Source organism: Thunnus maccoyii, chromosome 16 (genome assembly GCF_910596095.1).
Source record: "Thunnus maccoyii chromosome 16, fThuMac1.1, whole genome shotgun sequence".
In the NCBI taxonomy this organism is placed as follows: Eukaryota; Metazoa; Chordata; class Actinopteri; order Scombriformes; family Scombridae; genus Thunnus; species Thunnus maccoyii.
In genome coordinates, this window is record NC_056548.1 from 9174783 (window position 1) to 9197254 (window position 22472).

General features: G+C 40.8%; 1 protein-coding gene across 2 annotated transcripts in view; it reads right to left on the minus strand.

The window, feature by feature from the left end:
* Positions 1–17644, minus strand: part of plekhh1 (pleckstrin homology domain containing, family H (with MyTH4 domain) member 1) — a 37605-nt gene extending 19961 nt beyond the window's left edge. For both annotated transcript variants that reach the window (XM_042389171.1, XM_042389170.1), the window contains exons 1-5: positions 17401–17644; positions 12637–12819; positions 1731–1793; positions 403–552; positions 221–304 (exon numbers count right to left, since the gene is read on the minus strand). In XM_042389171.1, coding sequence (XP_042245105.1) covers positions 221–304; positions 403–552; positions 1731–1793; positions 12637–12780 — 441 coding nt within the window. In that variant the 5' untranslated portion in view covers positions 12781–12819; positions 17401–17644. The remainder of the gene's footprint in view (positions 1–220; positions 305–402; positions 553–1730; positions 1794–12636; positions 12820–17400) is intronic.
* Positions 17645–22472: the final 4828 nt, after the last annotated feature.

The following is a 22472-nucleotide window of genomic DNA, read 5'->3' on the forward strand; positions in this document are numbered from 1 at the left end:
CAGAGATGCATGGGTAGTCATTTACAAATAACTATTTTTAAACTCTCCAACTCTGTGCCAACTGTTTGCAGATAAAGACAAAAGTATACAAACAGCTGTAGATAATTCACTTTTAATCATAAGCATCTCTTGCTACCACAGATAATGTCTCTCAGCATGCTGAGGGCTTTCCCGAGATCTTACTTCAGTCAGGTGTGTATCTCTACATGTCTGAGCTTACCTCTCTAAGCTTAAAGGTGACCCAGTCTTTAATCTTGGCAGCCTTCTCTTCAATAATTTTTGCCTCCTGGGCTCTGACTAAGATCTGTAGTCAGAGAAAACAGGGTTTGTGGATTATTTCAACCTACATTTTATGAACATAAATGGACATTTCTGCTCTTTATCGGATGGCTCCGCCCATACCTGTTTTTCCAGCTGTATCTCTAATCTCTTTATCACAGCATCTTTTTCTTGAACCTGATTGGTCAGGTCTTGATACTTTCTGTACAACGAGCTCTCCGATTCGCTGGTTTGTATGTTTGCAGACTTCAGCTTTTCTTCCATGACATGGATCTGAAATGCATAATCAGAGGAGTGAATGCACAGGCACGGCCGATAGACTCTCATTTGCATGGTTTGTTTAATTTTGATGGGCAAGAAGAGAACACCAAGTATACTTTCCGTCAACTCTGATGAGAAAAAAGCTTTCTAAGCCCTTACGTATTTCTTGTTTTTAAAGAGAGGGGATCATTAAATTACCACCAACAGAAAACACCTGGTAATGACAGCAAATTGGTGATAAAACCCAACAGCAAGAGAGACAGACTATGTGTCATATGTAGGACGTTTGTTATCCTCAAACCACACACTCCTTTTGTAAAGTCCCATCAAAGGTCGACTCCTACTTAGTGGTTAGAAGTCAGACGAAAAACACAATACCCAACATGTGTGTGTGACGTTAGTGCTCCATATTTTGGTCTTTTTACAGCACTCACAGTCTTTCCAGCCTAGTAAGTGGACTTTGAGTTCAGCTTTTTTTTTTTCTGAAATCACTCAATGTGTTGAATATGATGCAATAAAATTTTAAAAATATATTCATTTGTTGAGGAAAAGGATGACTACGGCATTTAAGAATGTCACAAAGATTATATTGACAAGAATTACTGTATGTTTAATGAATAATTTGATTTAAATTGTTGGTTTGTTTTCTACTTTTTAAAGGGATAGTTACGGTTTATTAAAACTTGTAGTGTTGGCCATCATTTCTATTAGTTAAGACAGCATTATATTTGCTGAAGTATATTGCTGGGATCTGGGAATAGGGCAACATCTCTACCACACAATCTGGCAGGGCAAGAAACGAATGATCAGACAGGTTGTAAACACGCTTAAAGTTTAGCCAGATTATGTAAACCACTTTTGGGAGGTAAAACATAAAGCAAAAATATCTGAAATGTCAGTTATAATCTTAAATCTGTGCACGGATAACGACGGCCAATATGACAGGTCAAAGTTGTCAACCAGGAAAATGGTGAAACTGTAATGGATGGTTATAACAGACAGTTTGAGTAATAATTTTACTGTTTGTTGTTGTTTTCTCTTCCTAATAAGTGTATCTAACCTGCTTATGATTCTTGCCCTGTCAGACTGTGTAGCGATGTCGTTGCAAAACTCAGTACTTAAAAAAGCAGTTGAATCTTTTAATATTTCACAAACTGTGGTCAAAATAAGGATGAAAGCTGCACCTCTACCTGTTTCTCAGCACTCTCAGCCCGCTGGTCGGCCTCTGTCACCCTCTGCTCTAGCTCCTGCATCTGGGATAGAGACAAAAGAGGTTACCATGGTTTCTAACATGGGTGGTGGGGTTAGGGTCGGTCACGGGAAAATCCTGAGATCTCAGTGACTCCTTAAAGGTGGAGATGGACTCCCTCCCTCTCCATAATAGCAGAATAACATCATTCTGTGCAGTGAAGCTCAAACATCTACAACTGCAGGAACAAGAAGAAAAGCATATTTTTGAGTGGAAGGCGACTTTAAAGAAGAAAAAATAAACGCCTACAGTTTGAACTACAGGTTCTGGAAAGAAACACCCCGTAACCTGCCACAAAAGGCCCTACCAGACAGATAGACCACCAAGCCAGACCTCTGCCCACGCACACCTCCAGATGCATGTAGACGCGCTTAATCCTGCAGAATCACTACTGTCATAACGAAGACATTTAAAAGAGTGATGTGGTGGGACGCTTCAACAAACCAACAGACTTGAAAGCATTCCTAATCAAGAAAATCTTGCTGAATCAGTAATGCAATGGTGAAAGTGGTTGAGGAAAGGAAAAGGCAAGGCAATATGAATTCCACCAGGAGGGAGGAGGGTCAAACATGAGCCAATTAAAAGAAATACAAGGGAGAGAGCAACATAACGAGGGTAATCTTTATGCAACTTTAAGAAACTTTAGGCATGGGACCAAGCAGAAAGGCCCTCAGCAGAAGCTGACAATCTTTCACGCTGCTGCTGCTGGTCAAACAACAGTGTGGTAGAAGAATGCTACCATGCGTGTGCACAAGCTTGCGTCACCTTTTGTGCAAAAAGCATGCACGCTCATGCTTTGCTTTCAAAGGCCAACACTGTCCACCCTGCAAGTATGCACACATCTGCAAGTACTCTCTCTCTCTCTCTCAGCCCCCAAACGCTCGCACACACACACACAAGTTCAACGCAGGACACCCTTTCTTCTGAGTTCAGTGACCCAGCTGAAAGGAGAACAAACATACTAATGGATTCACTCTGCTTGAGGGATGCATTTGAATTCCTCCCGTCATCTTTGTTCTCCTTCCCTTTTGTCTTTCTCTCTGCCTTCTCGTCACCTCCATAAAGGCTCCCTGATTCCCAGAATCCACCACTCACAACATTTGAATGCTTTCTCGCAGCCAGATTACCACTCAAGAAAACCAGAGCGCGACTGCAGGAGAGGCGTGGGCGGAAGTTGATGGTTAGTGGTTGGATGACTCCTCAACTCAAGGTCAAAAGCTGCTGTCATGAGTCAAAGGTTTTGCTGAGCTTGAGCCAAAGAGGAGCAAACAGTACTTGTCCTCCATTCAAGAAACAAAATTAGCAGCAGGCAGGGAGCACTTTAGGTGAATATAAAGTACCTCAGGAGTCATAATGTTGGACAGATGTGAGAAGTAGTCATCAGAGGAAGCCATCAGAGAGCCTCAAAAGCTCACACATCTTGTTTGAGGATAGGTTAGAGGTCAGGAGATAGTTAGACACTGAGTCATGGGATTATGGGAGCTCCGAGTGTGAGGCCAACACAGAAGTCTGGCTAGAGAGGGTGTATATGCAAGGAACTGGAACTACACTCATAAATTAACTTTATTAAAGTAAAGAGTACTACACTCTGCAGACTTCCAAAGAAAGACTGCAGTGATATCAGGACTCAACAAGGTTTATAAAGAGAACAGCCTTCGCATTGCAAGTAGGATTTAAGCGACTTGATTAAGAGTGTTTCATGGCAGCTGGATAGAAAGAGGAAAACCATCACTTGTATACTAGTGTTTTTTTTAAAGACGTACCCCGACAGCCCCATCAGATGAACTCCTCCCTCATCAACACCTCTTGTCATGTTCCAAACAATTTTCTGTTGATTATAAAACATTTTTTGATAAAAACTAAACTGTCAGTGTTTAGATTGGTTTTGTCAAGTTTGCATTTGTATTATAAGTGGCAGTAGCTAGATGTTTCAACCATCTATGCAATACTTTTAACTATTTTAAAGGCCCCGCTCCACTAAAAAATATGTGTTTTTCTTATTGTTACTTCAGCTGGATGTTTGACTGTGCAGAATGATGTATGTGCAGAGTTTAGACACTAGAAGCCTTTTTTAATATTAATCTGCTGAAGGTGGAAAATTTCTATGTGCTCACCTTAAAATCTGAGTTTAAGACATGTACATATGAGCATGATTTGTGACATCACAACTAGCCTCCTGCACACATACACTGAGAATGGACTTCACAGTGAGATAGGAGACATCTTGAGTCCAGCAGTTAAAACTTTGAAAATAAACATGTTTTCTTATTCATAGACTCTGGATTTGTTTTCAATGAGGCAGAAGGAGTAGATGTCCTTTGAAGAATTTTTAACAAAGTAATTGAACTTTTTTCTTATACATATGTCACAAAACATCTGTGGATGTTTCGCTTCTTTTCTTTTCCCAATACTTTTAGCTATCTATTTCAACTGTTTATCCATTACTTTTACATATTCATTACTTTTTGCTATTGTCAACCACAACATGTTGTTCAGGTTACAGCTGACTCAATATGTGGTTATATAAAGTATTTTCTAATTGCGTAATTTCTATGTTTTAAATGAGTTGTTCTTCATCACAATATATCCACAGTCCTCAGGCGACTGGAGGGTGAAACCTTTAGGCTTCTGGATAATACAGACTGTCTAGGCTTATGTCGGTCTCTCTCTGTCTGTCTCTGTGTCTGTTTACAACTGTTGAGGCCTGAGGCGCTGAGAAGGCGTGAGACAACTACTGTATGTCTGCTATCCAGCATCTGTCAGGCCACAGTGCCCCAGACTAGTTGCTACTGCTGCTGAGAAGGCTGAAAATTGATGGGGATGTGGGTCATGTTTCAAAAAGCTTAGCAGTTTGTGAAGTGTGGTGACATTCTGGACTTTTCTTACTGTCAACAAATACCATGAAAAGACTAAAACCAACGATGAACTGATTCTACTAACACGCATTACCTGTGTAGCAAAAGCCATAGCTTATTTTTCTATGCCATAGATTTCCATTGTCATCCAAAAAAGTATTAAAAACACATCAGTGAGCCACACCATGGCACTGGGTGACATGCTGCATCACTACTATGAACATGGGCACTGCAGCTTATGTGTCTATCCCACATACACTCTCCCAGTGCCATAAACACACACTAACGCATCAAATCCATCGCTGAAAATAGTCCCCAACAAATGCATTATTTACTCCTGTCTGAGTATTTCTTTCTACTACAGCTAAACTACATTGCCAACGTTATTTATGAGGTATTTTTTATATATTTCTCGAGAACCACTCATCCAAACAATGTCACACATTGACATTGCACTTCCCTGTTTCCCCAGCAATCAACCTGCCAGATATGAAGTAGATCAGATGAATGGTTCTCTAGATATGCGAAGGACAAACTTATAAACATACATGCAGACAGACAGACAGAGATTCCTTGCTTTATATAGAGAGATAACAAAACTGTAGAATATCACAGGCCTTAACCTTCAATGTATGCCCAAACTATCAAAACAGATCATGACAGAGAGATGTCATGATCTGAAATACATAGAGTTTTGCAGAATGCTGTGTTGTGGAGGCCGAGCATCAGCCACCTCTGCTTTAGTGTGGTATCCAGAGGTGAAGATAAGACGGGAGCAGGCAAGAAACAGCAAATCACCTGCTTCTCTGACAGCAAACAGATCCGTCACAGCTAATTATCAGTTTACTCTTAATGCCAGAAACAATCTGACAAAGATTTTAGTTCAGATGCTTTAAACCCATACTTCAAAACATCAAAGGTTTTCCTTGATTATTTAAGTCTGTCAGCATTTCTCTCACTCTTCCTCTATATTTCTATACATCATATACACACATCATATGATATTTGTGGCTGCAGCAGGTCAACACTCCACTTATAAATAATGTAAGCCTTGCAACTTCTTAACTTTTCAAGTAAAAATTCACTTATTTCAGCTTCCTAAAGGTGAAGATTTGCTGCTCCTCTTTATCATATGAGACAGTAAACTGAATATCTTTGGGTTTTGGACTTGTTGGTTGAACAAAACAAGACATCTGAATACATCTCCACTAGCTGTGGGAAATTATAACAAGCATCTTCACTATTTTCTGACATTGCATTAATTGATTAATCAAGGAAATAATCCGCAGATTATTGAATAATGAAAAGAATTGTTAGTTGTAGCCCTAATCTTCACCACATGGTCTGAAGATCATGAAATTGATCTTTGCAGGTTCTTGGCTCCACATAATGGCAACACCGGTCACGAAGGGCATTACCCGGAACAGTAAAGAAGGCAGAAAAGGAGACAACTGTGAAATATCTGTTCACTGAGTGTTCACCTGCCTCTCAACCTTTAATCATTAACCCTTGTACACAGCTGATGACTCCGGCTCAATCATTAAATCTTAAAAAAAAAAAAAAACCTGGTCAAAAGAGGAGAGGGAGACTGAACAGATGAAGGGAAGAGAAGTAAAACACTGGTAGAGAGTAAAATGGAGACTAAAATCACTAGTACTTTATCTGGAATACTGTGTACTCTGAGTAACCTCCGATGAACATAATGCCCCAGGGATTACATATTAAATTCACATTAATGATTAAATAGATACAAGAGTGAATCAGTGAGAGGGCTTATGAAGTGGTTGTTGGAAAAAATAAAAGCAACAGATATCTTTGTCTTACTAATATCCCTCAAACTCACAGAGTTAAACAGAGGCCACAAAAAAAGCTGACCAACCTCTGCATGAACAGACTGAGGCAGATGAACTATTAAACAAATCCTCTAGTGAAAATAAATGTTTATACACACAACTGTGAACCTGGTAACCTCTCTGCAGTCTTCCTCGCTGACTGATACCACTGGCCTGAGTCAAATCACAGCGTTTTGCTCCTCGAGCCACGTGAGGCGTGTGAAGGAGATTAATGTAATTTGTCCAGTATTAGATTAGCCAAGTCGTAATGAAAGGAAACCTTGAAGTAGGAATACCATCCAATTTAAAAATTCCTCTGTCTGTATACGTTACTCTTATATTCTGGGACCCAAATAAATGTGAAACACTAAAGCCAAACTTCATGGATTTATTTCCTTAATGTTCTGTCTCTGTCAAACTGTTGTTGTTAACTTTTCCTCTTGAAAGGTTTTGGTCGGTTTTTTAGTGGATTTTGGATGTTTTGATTTGTAGAAATCCTGTCCAGTATTGTCATGAGGTTGGTCAGCTGTGACTCTAAAGACAGTGGTTGGATTTCCTACATTTTGAGGAGGGAATGTTCCTCCTTTTACCACTGTTTTCCTGGTCAGTGTGTATATTACCTCATTTTACCGATGTTTATTAAGATTATTTATATACTTAAATTAATGGTAGTCATATGTACTTTATAGTTAATATATATTAGATTTTTGTCTCGTCATATCTTATAATTTTTTGATAATGTTTAGTAAATTTAGTGTTCATTCATACTTTTTTTTTGTTTGATCTGTTGAGTTATGATGTCAGTATGATGTCATCATTTTGTGACCTGGTAGTTTCAAAAAGGTTGCCTGTTTTATTCAGTCCAATAAAGTACTACACTGACAAAGTATAACAAAGTATATTTACTCAAATACTATACTTAACCACACATTTGTACTTTACTTGAGTACTTCATACCACTTTATGCTTCCATTCCACTATATTTCAGATGGTAATATTGTACTTTTTGCTTCACCACATTTATTTGACAGCTATAGTTGCTGGTTACATTAAAATATAATGAGCTTACATAAAGTAATGCTTCATTAAAATATTTCCAAACAGTATACAACAAAGTTAAAAAAAGAACTTGAACAAATTGAACATATATTATATACATAATATGTTTACTTGAGTACCGTTTTCAATGTATGGCTTAGTTATAATGGAGTATTTCAACAGTGTGATATGATATTGCCTCTTTTATTTACTAATATAACTATAACTCTGAACATCTCCTTCACCACTGCAAATTTGTGTTGTCAGCAGCTATAAAAAGCCTTCAGCAGTTCAAATGCAGACTGATTTGTTTGTTGTTTGACTTAAATCCTCAAATTAGTTTTTCATATTTAAAAGTACAGCCACTTCAGCACCAGAAAACATGGCTTATGAGTCATCCTTCCAAACTTTCTTATTGTCTGTGGAGAAGTTCCAGTTTTTGTAGGCCACCCGCTGACAGCTGTCAACTGCACTTTCCCAAATCAGTAAAAACTCAAACAAATCCTTAAACAGGCTGCTGTAATCGTCCTGTTAAACTCCTCACGAAGCAAATGGGGCATCTCTCTCTTTCTCTCTCTCTCTCTCTCTTTCTCTCTCACTCGCAGTCAGCCTCTGGAGATAAATGCCATGTCACAGGCAACCACGTCAACTTTTTTTTTTTTTTTTTTTTTCTCATGTTTTTCCATACCAAAGTGGGTCAATGCGTAAAACACTCCCAACTTGGCAAGAGAGGAGATGAAGAGCGTGAAAGCAGTCTTTCCAAACAGCAATAACATGACGGAATCGTAGTCACTCAGCACCCCATCCCCCCCACCCCACCACCACCCCATCCCAAAAAAAAAACTCAGAAAAACACACTCAGCAGCACGGGCCTCCACTTAAACCGCGCTGTGTGTATTTATGTGTGTGTGTCAGAGTGTATATATGTGTGTGTGTTTATAAGGGAAGGAGAGAAAGAAAAAGGGAGAGATTAATTAGCCTGTTTTAAAAAAAAAAGGGATTGTATTCTCGGCAACATGGCCAAAAAGAACAATTAACAATAAATACTGTGTATGCTACGTATTAACATGTGTTTTTATGGGAGAGAAAAAGGGAAGGAGAGTAATTAGTCCATTTTCAGAAAGGTTGAACTCCTTTCTATTCTTGGCATCATGGCTGAAACGAACAATTCGTATGAGTAACACTTTCTAAAAAGTCGAAGCGAGTTGCAACTCACGGCCTTCGTAATGATTAAAGAATAAGGAGCATCTGTTCTACTGTTTTGTTCCCAATGTCAACAAATCTGATGAAAAGACCTACTGAAGATGTAGGTCATTAAAGGAACAGTTTGACACTTTGGGAAATACACTTAGTCACTTTCTTTCAAGAGTTAGATGAGAAAATTGATGCCACTTTTCATGTCTGTGCTTTCAGTGCTCAGCCGGAGCTGGAATTGATTACCTTAGCTTTCTTGATTAGTTCTGTGTAGCGCCCCTCATTGTAATGCCAAGACTCTGTGAAGTCACTGCTCCCGGCTGTTGTTCGCCAAGAAAAAGCTGAAGTTACCTCCCCGAAAAACCACAAATTGCTGTTTTTACATTTCTGTTTATGTAAGGATTAAGGAAACATGATAAAACAGCTTTAGAAGGTCTGGTGGGTGTATTGTTGAACTTTGGATGAAGCCAGGCTCCCTTTTTCCTCCCTACTTCAAGTCTTTGTGCTAAGCTAAGCTAATAGCCTCTTGGCTCTAGCTACATATTTAGCTTACAGACATGAAAGCGGTGGTATTGATCTTAAACTATTCTTTTTAAAAAATGGATCACAAAGTTTCCTTTTAAAAAAAAAAGAGGAGTAAAGAGGAGAAAATTGTACTCAAACAGGAGTACAAAGAATTATTTGGGCCATTTGGTCTACTTTCAGCTGCACGCTAATACACGTTTGGCACGCTAGTGAGTATTTACAGCACCAAAATGGTACACGTGATATTGACTCAAAATAAACTACAGTGCTCATGTTCATCATAATGAAGGCACATGGCTCATTGGTTTTGAATAAAATGGCACAGAGGCATAAGCTCAATCAGGCTTTGGCTACACGTGTAATACTTGTTAGTAGGATAAATTTATTGTTTGTTTTTGGTATTTTTATAGGATTTGTTGACAGCACCGCAGACAAGAAACACTAACATATATATCACCAACCTTATCCTTGAATAAGTAATTTATTCATCTTTTATGGATCAGTAATGAGCTAAAAAGAACTTTTAGGTTGCCAGGTTGTAAAACTTCTCTTTGGCTGGTGTATATCTCCCTCCAAGGTTATTGGAGTAATGACTTTCTTTCTGTTTCTCACAGTTATAAACGTTAGAGCGTGTGTTTGTGTGTTTTTTGTGCTGCATGGGATCTCAGAGTGGAGCTGGAGGTCTGACAGAACCTGACAGAGGACACAGCAGGGAGTCGTCCTGCTCTTATCAGCCACCGGGTTATGTTTGGACTGTAAACATCCTGCTGACTGACTGAATGAACCACTCTCTAGCTCTTCAGCATTAGATGATGCAGAAAGTGAACCACTGTGACACTCCAAACAAAAGTAGCCCCGAGCTATTTGGTTCTTTAAAGACCTGTGGCTTGTAAAGCTACAAAGAAACCAAATGAAAGCTGTAGAAAAGTCAAGACAGGAAAACAGATTTTATGCTACTCAGATCACTCCGTCTTCCTCTAATCCAAACACTTCCACTCTTCTACCAACAAATCTTCAGGACAGAACCGAATCTCTCGATGACAGTTGATTACTTTCCAAAGTGTCTGGTAGTCGGACTCGGGGTTTACAACAGCCACAACTTTACAAGCTTTTGGCCGGCGGCTGGCGGTTATTTTTCTCAACTTCAGGGGGAAGCACCAGCGGCGATGAGTTAAATGTTAAATATTCGTTTTGGCTGAAACTGTCGCCAACCTCTGATGACACAGAATGAGTGGACCAAATGTTTACTAAATCAGTTGAGTAATCTCATCTGTCTTTACGCACACACATAAACATACAGTCATCCACCCCTGCTGGATTTCAGCTGATTCACATGCTTTAATTGTTTCCTCATGCATAAAAACACATAAAAACACCATCACATCACAAGAAGACGATTAAGCGTGTCTTACTTCATTTAAACTTGAGGCATGACATGTTTAAATCTATTTCTCACACTGGTAAAAAACAGCCACACAATCACTACATATTCCACTATTCATACAACATTAGTGTCAGGTCAATCATCTGTTCAAACATGTGACCTTCAGCTGAACAAAGCAAGCAGAACAACATACATTCGTGCAAAAATTCACACTTATTCCGGAGAATAACTTCATTAAAAGGAGAGCAACTGGAATGAAACAGTCAAGAGCTAAACTGCAACACAAACACACACAGGGTCTGTTGCTAACTAGCTTGCTTAGCTAAAGTCTGTGCAGCTGGTTCATTGGTTGTTTGGAGTGAATCAATTCAGACTGCCAAATGGTCCAGTGGTCAAATTTAAGCCAAAGATGCAAGGTGAAAATTCAATTCACTTTCTACATCTGTCCTTATAAAAAAGAGAATCTGAACTAAAGCTGCATAAACAATTATTTTCATTAATTGATTAATGTCAATCACTGTTTCCCAAAGCCCAAGATCCAACTTAATATGTTTTATTTTGTACCAATAGTCCACAACCTAAAGAGTTTATTATCACAGAGGAAAAGCAGAAAATATTCACATTTAAGAAGCTGGGACAAGAGAATTTGGGGATTTTTTCTTTTAAAAAGACTCAAAATTATTAATTTTAGTAAATTTTCTGTCAATTAGTCGATCAATCGACTAACCATTCCAGCTCTACTCTGAACCTTATTAGTTATGTTTTATGATAAACCTGTGGCTTTGATTTCCTGCCTTTAGGGCACTTCAATGTTAGAGGTATTGATTTCAGAGTTTGTGAGTGAGAGAGAGCTGTCAATTTACAGGTCAATATGTGATCTGACTCTCAGCTACAGTCTCAAGCTCTTTGTAGTAAGTCAAAGGATTACGTTTTTCTGCATAGAAGCTGGCAGGTTGTGAGAAACTCAGCAAACTGGACTCAGTACACCTTGGACAAACCACACTTCCCATCTGGCTTGGGAATGTTGCGGAATACCCCCGGAGGAGCTGAAGGTAGTTTCTCAGGAAAAAGACATCTGGACTGTTCTGCTAGGATTGTTGCAATCCTAACGAGTTACAGGAGATGGCAAAAGTCATTCTTAAAAGCTGCTATTATCACTATTTTTATATTAACAATAGATTAAACTCTTCTCAAGCATCTTTCAGATCATTGTTTTGGGTTTACTGCCTACAACTTCCAGACACAGGCAACTGATAACCCCACTGTACACCACCTACCCAACACAACACTGTAGACAAAGTGAGCGACTAGCTGGTGAACATAGTGGACCATTTAGCTGCTAAAGATCCCAATATTTCCCTTAAGGAGCTGTCAAAAACAGAGCTAAAAGGAGAGTCAATATTGGATTTACATCTACCAGGTGGCCAGAAACATGACTCAAAAATAAGGCTGGATGTGTTAATAAGAAACTGTTTGCTAACAGGTTGCTTATTACAGCCCTTTCCGCTGCCTCCAATTAACCAAAAGGAACAGTTAAAGGTGCAGTTTGTAGAATTTAGTGGCATCTATTGGAACGTACTTGGCAGATATGGAATATAACATTCATAAGTGTGTTTTAATTAGTGTATAATCACGTGAAAATAGGAATCATTGTGTTTTCGTTACCTTAGAATGAGACCTTTATATCTACATAGGGAGTGGATCCTCTTCCATGGAGGCCGCCATGTTGCACCGCCATGTTTCCTAGCCCAAAATAGACAAACCAAACACTGGCTCTATATAGGACCTTTAGCATTTTTCATGTGTTTCACAGCCACCGTAGGTTTTCCTACATGCTTGGAAGGGGAGGAGGGAGGCGGATATTCAGTTTGTTGCAATCTGCAACCTCACTGCCAGATGCCACTTAATTCTGCACCTTTAATGCAGGTTTGACTACAAACGAACCTCTCATCAGAAGACTAAAACTCTTATCAGAAAAACTCTGCTTGTTTTACTACCCATGATGCCTTTCTCTCATACCTTCTCTGCCAGCAGCTCTCGGATTTTCCCTGCTTGGAGCCTGAACCTCAGCAGCTGCATCTCCAGAGCGATGCAGCGTTTCTGCCAATCCACGCTGGCCGCTCCAACGGCTCCTGCCCCACCGCTCTCCAGCACGTCAGCCATGGCAACGATTCAGATCTCTGCCTCTGGACTCAGACTGGACTGAAAGACAGAAAACACAAGGCTTCTCAGCACCGCACGCTTGTATGGTTTGTCTGATTTGAGTTTGCTGTCAGGTATCAGCTACTATGTAAATAATATCCATGTCCTAAGTGATACTTCATATTTAACTTGAATTATTGTCTTCTGTTCACAATAATAAGGCAGTAAATGACAAATATCACCCCGGACAGGATACACAAATAATCCTGTGATGGTATTTCCTCAAGCAGTCCAGCTTCTGTTTTCATTTACAGCATAAGAGGAGAAAAAAGTGATTTAACCTCTAAAATGCTCCTCGCTCACCGCACTTCCCATGATTCACTGAGGAAATGTGAGTAAAGCAAACACTATGAGTCCACAATGACATGAGTTTAATGAAAGCTTCCTCTCACTTTCTGTGTTGCTCTGTGACACATCACCACAAAGAAACATGCTCTGCAAATACTTAATTCACATACATGTGCGCAGAAACAAACGCACGGCTCAGAGGGATCACTGGAGCTCAAATCTTTCTTTCCTTTTCGTCCGCAGTCTCTCCACATGCCCACACACACTGAACAAAACCTCAGTAGGGAGGCTCTGTGTCAGTGGGGGAGTTGGGTTCATGCGTGCCGGCTCCCAGGCCTGCCAGCTACAAAGCAGGTCAGCACTCTGCTTTTTAACCAAATTACCTACTAACCCAATCCCCTGGTCTCCCCCCCTCCACTCCGCTCCCCTCCCCTCCTCACCCACCTCTCCCTCACCATCCAATCCCTTCTTAATTACAAGGCAGGAGTGAAACGAGATCCTGCACGGCACAATAGTGTCTTTCTGCATGACAGTCCCATCACAGCTAGAGAGGGGGGCCGTCAGCTCGCCTAGGCAAAGAAAGGAGGAAAGAATGTGTGAGAATGAATGGGCCGAGAGCTGAATGTGGGAAACTGGGGCGCTGAAGTTATTTTTACCTGAGGAGGATTGACTAGTGGCTATTTTTCTCTGGACAGATTCTCATTCACAAAGGTTAAGGCCCTACTGTCTGAACTCAATAAAAGTCGTATTATCTTGAGATAAAAGTAGCCATAACGATCAGCTTTGGGGTTTCAACTCACGAGAGTCCAGTGATGCTGTGGAGATGTGTGAGACTTTGTGCGGAGGTTTGCATCTGCATGAACGCAGATGAAGTAAAAATGAAACCAAATGAAGTTTAAGGGTTAGAAAGGCAGTATTCAGACAGACTCAAAGTGTAGCCAGACACCGTCAGCAGAACACCAGACGTTCAAAGTCCACTAACTATAACTGCACCATAGCGCTCCCTACAATTAGCATGCTCATAAATACAGGCCTAGCAAACAAATTACAGAAGTCATGCATGTGGAGGTTTCGCTAGCTGACCGCTGCACCCAGGCTGGCCAGTCAAGGTCTAGCTACCACCGTCTCCCTTTTTCTCCAGGGCAGAGTTGAGGGTACGAAGGTCAAGTAAAGCAGGACACTGGCGTGAGGAAAAGGAGAAATCAGTCGGTTTGAATAAGCTCTGCTGGGAAACACTGCGGCAAGCCAGGACAGACGAGGCCAAGCCCTCCTCCAGGAGCTAAAACAGCTGGGTGCAAACAAGCCATTTGCTGGTTAAACACTCTCAGCGCCACCATGCTAATTCTCACCGGAACAATTCATTTAGCACTCCTAGCTTGTGTGACATGGAGGGGGTGGGGGGTGTTACAGCTCATGCCAACCGGTGCCAGGAAAACTGGCTGAAAAATCTGCAAACTTTCTACTGAGCAGGATGAGGAAGGAAGGCAACCAGAGGTTACGAAAGGCCAACTCTCCTCTCAGCTCACTGCATCAGAGTGCACACGGATAAAATCAACCCCACAATACTAGCCTGTCAAGAATGAGGTCATTTTACACTGTGTGCGTAGGAGTAATGTAGCCCAATGCTTAAAAGAGAGATTTAAACAGGAGTCATTTTCTCCTCTCGCATGAACATAACCCTCCATTGTGGCACGGTTTATAGAAACGCAGAGGACGCTTTTCCACTGAGTTTACTGTTATATACAATATGATAAATACTATTCTCTTCTGCAATATCTTCTCTGGTGTCTGGCATATGCCAATGCTGGAAACTTTCAGGTGGGAGGAGGGGGGGGAGGGAGAGTCAAGACAACAAAAACAAGCTGCATGGTAGAGCCATGTTTGGTAACACTTGGGCCACCCAGAGAGGGCAGGAAGGTGCATGGGGGAGCTAAGACCCAGTATGGTGAGTCCTCTCTCCTGGCTGCAGACAGACAGGAAGGCCCTGCGAGCTTCTGTACTTCAATCTAGCTGAAAGAACTTGCACGCAGCCGCGGCCAGAGCAAACACTGGGGTGGACAAATGAATGGAAACGCCACCGCAGTGATCCCAGCCGGATAGTTTCTATGGCTGCCATCGCCGACAACTGGTTTTCATTGAATACACTGACAGTTATACTGTATTATTCCTCAGAATGAGTGAGATTTGATATCCAGCAAGGAGAGTTTTTATTCAAAATGTGAAAGCTATCACATATTGTGTTGAAATTGTTTGCATGTCACGGCGTGTGATGTTTCTGTCTGCATCTTTGCCATTCCTCGCTCAGTAAAGGGGTCGAAGGTGTGTGCTTCTCTGTGGAGGACGGAAGGAGCACATGTTCAAGTCTCAAGTCAGTCCTTCCATTGACTAGAACCTCCTTAATCACCACATATTCAAACACACACTCCCCGACCAGTCGTAACTCTTCAGCGCTTGCTTACCAGAGTGGAGACAGACCCAGATGGAGATCCACACAGAAACAGATTGGAAACAGACACACGTACACACACTACCGACACACTGCTGAGCATGCAGCTGTGGTGATGTAAGTGATTAGGTGGTTCAGTGATATCATCCCCACCAGACATTTCAAATCCCCGCTGTTGTTGTCTCTGCCGAGATCCAACTTGGCTTCCCCACATTCTGGCATCTCCCCCCCTTAAATAAAAATGACTCCCATCAGACAGCACGGGAGCATGTGTGTAAATCTGGGTCAGTCGCTGCAGAGTCGTGTCAGTGTGGCAGATCTCTGTGTGTACAAAAGGAGACAAAGACAAATTATCTGAGAGCACGAGGAGTCAAGTATGGGTGCGTTAAATATTGCCTTATCTTCTCCTCGGCGGCCCCCATATGTTTAACAAAGGGGACCTCTGTCGACTCCCATCCGGTCAAATATAGGCCTCACACTTGTTTAAATTAGCTCCTCACTATTTTGGTCGCATTTTACAACTGCAGCGGGGACGTATTCCTATAAATAAAAGTGGGAAAATATCCATTGCAGCTACACATTTCTTAACCTTTGACCATATTCTTGGAAAACAGAAAGGTTAATGTTATTGGATAAATAAGGAGAATGTTTTAAAACTTTATAAATAACAGCATTTGCCCTAGTTTTTATTGTTATCTTGTAATAAGTCACATTCAAAAGGGGAAGTTTAACTGATTTAAAACACCACAGAGGGCAATGGAAGTCTTCAGCCTACTTTTAAAAGTCATTTTAAAGTTATCCTCCTTTCATTTATCATCTTATCTTGTCTCACTCCCCCTCCTCTTTCTCTATGCCTCACCTCTCCTCCTCCTTCCATCCTCCTGCGCTTCTTTCCTCTCCTCCTGCAGCACCTTTCCCACCCTCCCCCCTTTCTCCCCCTCCTTCCGTCTCCCCCCCCGCCCCCTCTACATCCTCCTACCTTTGTGCAGCAAGCAAACCTGCAGCTCTTTCCCAGCGCAGGTTAATGACAGGCCTCAGCAAAACTGACCACACTCATTATCAGCCTCAGACTTAAACACAGGCCCTGACATTCCTCTGTGCTGAGGTGTAAACATCAACCTCTGCAGCTCTCCTGTCCTGCACACACACTTTTGACTCTCTGACAGCACTGCAGGGCATGAAGAAAGGCTTTTGTCTCTGAATGTGGCGTGACTTATAGCCAGAGACAACCTTAACCATAAAGTGTGGGACATAATATATATCTTCTGTTCAAATATCAGCTTTTGAGAGGGTGTGAAATAACAGCTTTGGCAGCTGCTGAATGGGTCAGATTGATGTACAGTATGGAGCATCATGATTTCTCCAGATGCAGAAAATGATGAATAACTGTGCATGTGTGTAATCTTAAATCCAGCAGGCAGACATAAACGCTCACACACATTCCTGTAAAGTCATGAAAACATAATTAAACTTTTTTTTTGTCTTACTTCACATATATGTGAAGTAATATAGCTTCAATAAATGTTATTATATCTACTCCAAGGGCAAGCAGGGGCCAAGATTTTGTCCAAAAAAGGCCACAAGGAACAGGTGTGCCAGAAGCGCACTGCTTAGTAGAATAGTAGCGACCATAAAACCGTCCGTCAGCAGAAAAAAAAAAAGGTTCAACCAGGCATCAGACATCTCTCAAAATACACAGCTGCAGCTGCGTCTTTTATCCCAAACAGCCTCCCGCGTCTTGGTTATATTTATCCTTTGTGCATGTGCGTTAAAATCAGTGCGTGATTTGGTGGGAGCAAAAAGGTAAAGCGGTGCTTCTATAGCGGAGTCCTTCACTTCTACTTTACCTTGTGACTTTGTTGTCTCTCTCCCCCCCCCAAACCTCAGTCGGCTTTCTCCGCTCACGGACACCTTCCCCGGTAATTCGTCGCAAATCGGCTCATAACTTCTTCCTCATTCCATCGACTTTCTCTTCGCTTTTCACTCTTCACTCATTCATTTCTTTTCGGCGTTTTGACGCCTTGTGTCGCTCCGTCCCGTTGCTGTCCTTCGCTTTCTCTGGAGCGCAGAGTTTAGTGGGACTCACTCACTCTCAGCTCCATTCAACAGACTCATCCCATATTCCTTTAAAGGGCCCAATGCAGGATCAAATTTCTCCAGGAGTCAGGGCCCCCCCTTATGTGCAGGAGCTGCTCAGGATATTGCATTAAGGCTGGTTTGGGTTTTCCCTCAGGATGTAAACACAGTCTTGTGAAGATTTCTTTGAGCTCTGTTGCCCTACATAGCTTCATACAGAACCAGACTTTACTTTATAGGTTGGAGACATTAAAGAGCCCATCCAGACATGTTTTAAGACATATAAAATAATCTGCTTTGAATAATAATTGTATATAATATGATTTTACCACAAAAAGTTAAATGAAAAGTCCTTTACTTACTGAAAAATCCTAAATGTATGAATATGCAAATATTTTTCATTTCAAAAGTTTAACTGCTGGACACAAGATGTTTCCTACTTCACTGTAAAGTCTATTCTCAGTGTTTGTGCACTGGAGGCTTCAAGTTTCCACATCACACTTATGTAAATTGCATACTTGACAACAGCTGGCTTCCAAATGAGTTGCAATGAGGTAAAAAATCCTGCTCGTAGCTCCACTCAAAAAATATGTTTTGCTTTTTGTTTCTTCGGTTGGATGTTTGAGCTTCACTGTGCAGAATGATGTATTTATAAAGTTGGACACTAGAAGGCTGTTTTCACATACATCTGCTGAAGGAGGAGAAGTTCATCTGTGCTCATCAAAAATCTGGGTTTAAAAGCATGATTTGTTACATCACAACTAGTTTGGAAGCGAATCCTGGTGGAAATGTATAAGAAGATGCAGTTTTAAGGATTCCAATGAGGGAAGTTGACTTTGTTTGTGTGGGATAAACCATATTAGACACATATCATTATTCCAATCAGAGTAGTGTTTCTATATCTTTCAACATGTCTGGAGGGGATCTTTAAAATCAGATATAAGGTGAGCACATAGAAAACAAGCAGTGCACATACATCATTCTGTATAATGAAGCTCAAACATCCAAATTGAAGAAAATAATAAGCTTTAAATAAATGGGAGGCTTTCAATAATTGAGATGTGTGATTTGAAGAATTTAAAGACCACCATGAGTGAGCATCGAGAAGTCCAACTTTAAGGTTTTAAGTAGCCTAATTACAGTATGTTTGTTTATTGGCAAGGTTGGCAGGCTGGGCTTTACTGGAATCAAAAGTTGTTAAACCACTGTGTGGAGCTTTGTAACTATAATGAATCATTATCTGGGTAGTAAAAGAATTGTGAGGGGATAATTTGGGAAGGTTGAGACTCACAAAAATGTAAGTGCGTTCAGGTCTCAGATCCCCTTTAGAGCCGTGGCCTTCATTCCCCAAACCTCGCAAGGATTCCCTCAAATGTCAGAAATAGTTCAGCATCAAGCTGCGTTAATCAGCTGTGTAGTTTAGAGACAAATGGGGACTAATCAAAAAAGCAGACTCGTGGCCCTGGTGGGAAGATCGGTTTCCTCTCTTCGCACATCTCCATCTGGAACATTTTATAATGTCTGTCTGAGCGTTTGAGTTGTTGCATGTTACACCCAAATAAATAATTCAAATTATATTTTTTTTTAGGTTACTTATACATCCACACAGCACCAGATATTAAGTCATACAACAGATCTACAACATCGTCTCAAGTTTTTCAGCATAATCACAAAAAAAGAACATTTTGAAATATAACTGTAAAACACCCTAAAATGAAAACATGGCATGATTTTTTATTTTTTTTTAGTTTGCGTGTTAATGTAACAAGCATGCAGTGGTGTGACACGCCCTGCTGAGTCCGCTGAAGTCAGTCCCAATGCACAAATACAGAGCGCATGCATGAAGACAGAAACAGACACAGGCCGACAGAGAATACACACAAATAACCGCAGGTATTCCTGAGCTGCTGGACCGTGTGAAAAGTGGACAGGGATGCTGCGTAACTTGGAGATGAGAACAGATTTTCACATGAAAGCAACACAAACTTGCACTCGGTGTACAATATTAGTGTACAGAATGGGTTTTCTGACAGTGTTGGGACATTAGTTCTGTGTTTTCTAGCATGTCATGATGTTGCCTTTTGACGCCACATTAGTACACCATTCACAGCCTCATTTGTGCATTGCTCTGGACAAAAGCATCAGCCAATATATTGCATCTAAATAATGTATATTGCATCTATTATATCCTGCTTGCTGGTGGCAATAATCGCCACATAGCCTAGACAACTTGAATGTCAATTTAAGACGTTTAGTGACCTAATTCCATTGTGGATTATCAGTGAAAATTACTTTGAGTGGATTGAAGTGGTGATTTGAGAGTTGTTTGACCATTCAAAATGCTGATATGGCTCTGGGTACCTGTTCAAAACTATCAGAAGTATTTAAGTGAGTATGATGGGTGTGAATTTCACAAGAACACTGTTCACATTGCAGAGAAGCACACTCCGCACTCACTTACGTTGTGTGTATCTTGAATTTTTTGATATGATTAACCGCACCTTTGTGGGGAAAGAGCTTTCAAATTCCATCCTGGAAAAGGTCAGTTTGCAACTGGGAGGAGTGAGTTTACAGCAGGGAATTTCGGTGCTATAGCCGGCCAGGCTAAAGGCTCTGCCTTGTGTTGCACAATAAGTCAGTGCCTCAGTGCTCTCAGTCAAAACAACTGGTGTCAGGCCTACATGGTTTACATGCCTATTCTCGGGCACGGCTGCCAGTGCAGTGAGGGGGAGGCAGGACAGTGGAGAGGGAGCTTAAGGCCAGTTTCACCAAGTGTTTGCAGATTAATGGGAGTTCTTACAGCTATTTAACCTCCAGAGCTGTGTGGTGACCCAGACTGTGACCGGGTCACTGAGCAGAGCAAGGGACCAAACTCTTATACCAGCTGAGATGAAGTGCTGGATGACAGCGCATTCAGACAAAACATACAGAAAGCACAACATACTGTACTCTCAATCAGAGAGGCAAACACCAGTAAGACCTTTAAATCAAGACTGAAAACTTATTTATTTTCACTTGTTGAATCATTTAAACCTGATTGTAAAACCAATAATTTCCTAAGTATTGGTTTCTGTCCTGTTCTGATTTTTCTGAAATTTCATTTATATCTATTGTACTGTGTTTTCATGTGTTCAAATAAACTTACTTACAGACATCAGATTGGAGAGAAAAGATGATGGTTCGGTGACTGTAACTGTCTTTAATTGTTCCTTACTGTTCTATTTTGCAACATGTGTTTAGACATATGTCAGCGGAGAGCTTGTTCTTCTTTCTTGCTCCGTCTGCCCGGGCACGTGTAGCACTTTAAAGCAGGAGAAGTATTCAATTTATTCTAGTCGAAGTTGCTTACAACAAGGCAATAACCATTTATAGCGAATGGTTATACAGTTAGATGTGGCAGAAAAGGCTCTGCTCTTTGAAGGAGCTCCCAAACAATCCAGCAGCAACGAGGATTCTGCTGAGAGAGCTAATCCCTCCTCAATAAACACAAACATTAAATCAACAATAACAAAAACATAGTATGTAAGGAGGAGGTTGGGGTGGAGGAAGCAAACGGCGTTGGCATTAGCGTATGTATCAGCAAAGTATCAGAGAGAAGCGTCCGCATATAGTGGCTGCATTTAACAACTACATGAATATAGTTTGGATATTACTAGTCAGCTGATATCCACATGCAGCTGTGAATGAGTCAGTGATTCTGCAGTGGTTGCCTAAACTAAGGTTACGGTTCATGATGGTTGAAATCTTAGAACGGACAATTAAAAAATTGTACTTTGTGTTAACTATAAGCATTTCTGCATGGCCAAAATGAACATCTTCTGGGCTCACTGTAGGGATCAATTGACTGGTCACGCTGGAGGTAAAACAATCCCCATTCAATGAAAAACAGCATTACTGGCAGCAATTTTACCATAAATTGAAAGTGAGAAGAAAATAAGAAAAATATGGAGCCACAGATGGGAAGATGCAGACAATATGTTTGGCCTGTTCTGCAGCGATTTCTATCACAGCACACTCTTGACTACAATAGCCACAACATGTAAAATATCACTCCAGTAATATTAAAACAGTGCAGCTTATAATGGATCTTCTGAGAGCAGCTGTGTGGGAATTTGGTTCGCAGAAATGCTAAAACTGCAAGGTAAATGACAGAAATCCATCCAATCATCCTAAAAAAAGTTATTTTTGCACTTCTGGTTAGATGCTTAACTGTATTTCATTGGTTGCGTACTTGTATCCTGCACAATGACAATACAGTTGAATCTCTTCTAGCCATATTGTTGGTCATTTGGCCAATTAATCTGGTGTTGTGACTCCCCAAAAACTGAATGTCTAACGACAACCGACCAGGTGGAAATTCTCCATGATTCTAAAATTATTTGGGGTGTAAATCTGGCTTAATCCATACATCTGCCTGCCTTTAATTCACCTAAACATTCTCAGTCCACGAAGCTCTGTGTCTTGCTTGCTCCAGTAGTATCTTAGATTAGACCACGTTGCTTTTGAAAAAGTTGTCTCCGCTGACAGGAGTCTGACTCAGGTTCAAAGAGACAGACGGTACACTGACACAGATTTGTCAAGACTGTTTAGTTTTAAAGTTCCATAAGCCACAATAAAACAAGGAAAATCTGCGTTCAGTTTTCATATCCTTCATGTCCAAATGGAACAGGCTGCAGGAAAAACTCAACGTAGACTCAGTCATTCCACTCTCACATTTTAAAGCCATAATTTTAGCAAACACAGCACTTGAAAGTACATGTTTTTATGATGACTTTGCTTGCTTTGCATTTTTTATTTGACCAAAACTGCTTTAATTTGAGTTATGCTTTTGTTTTTTAATGTG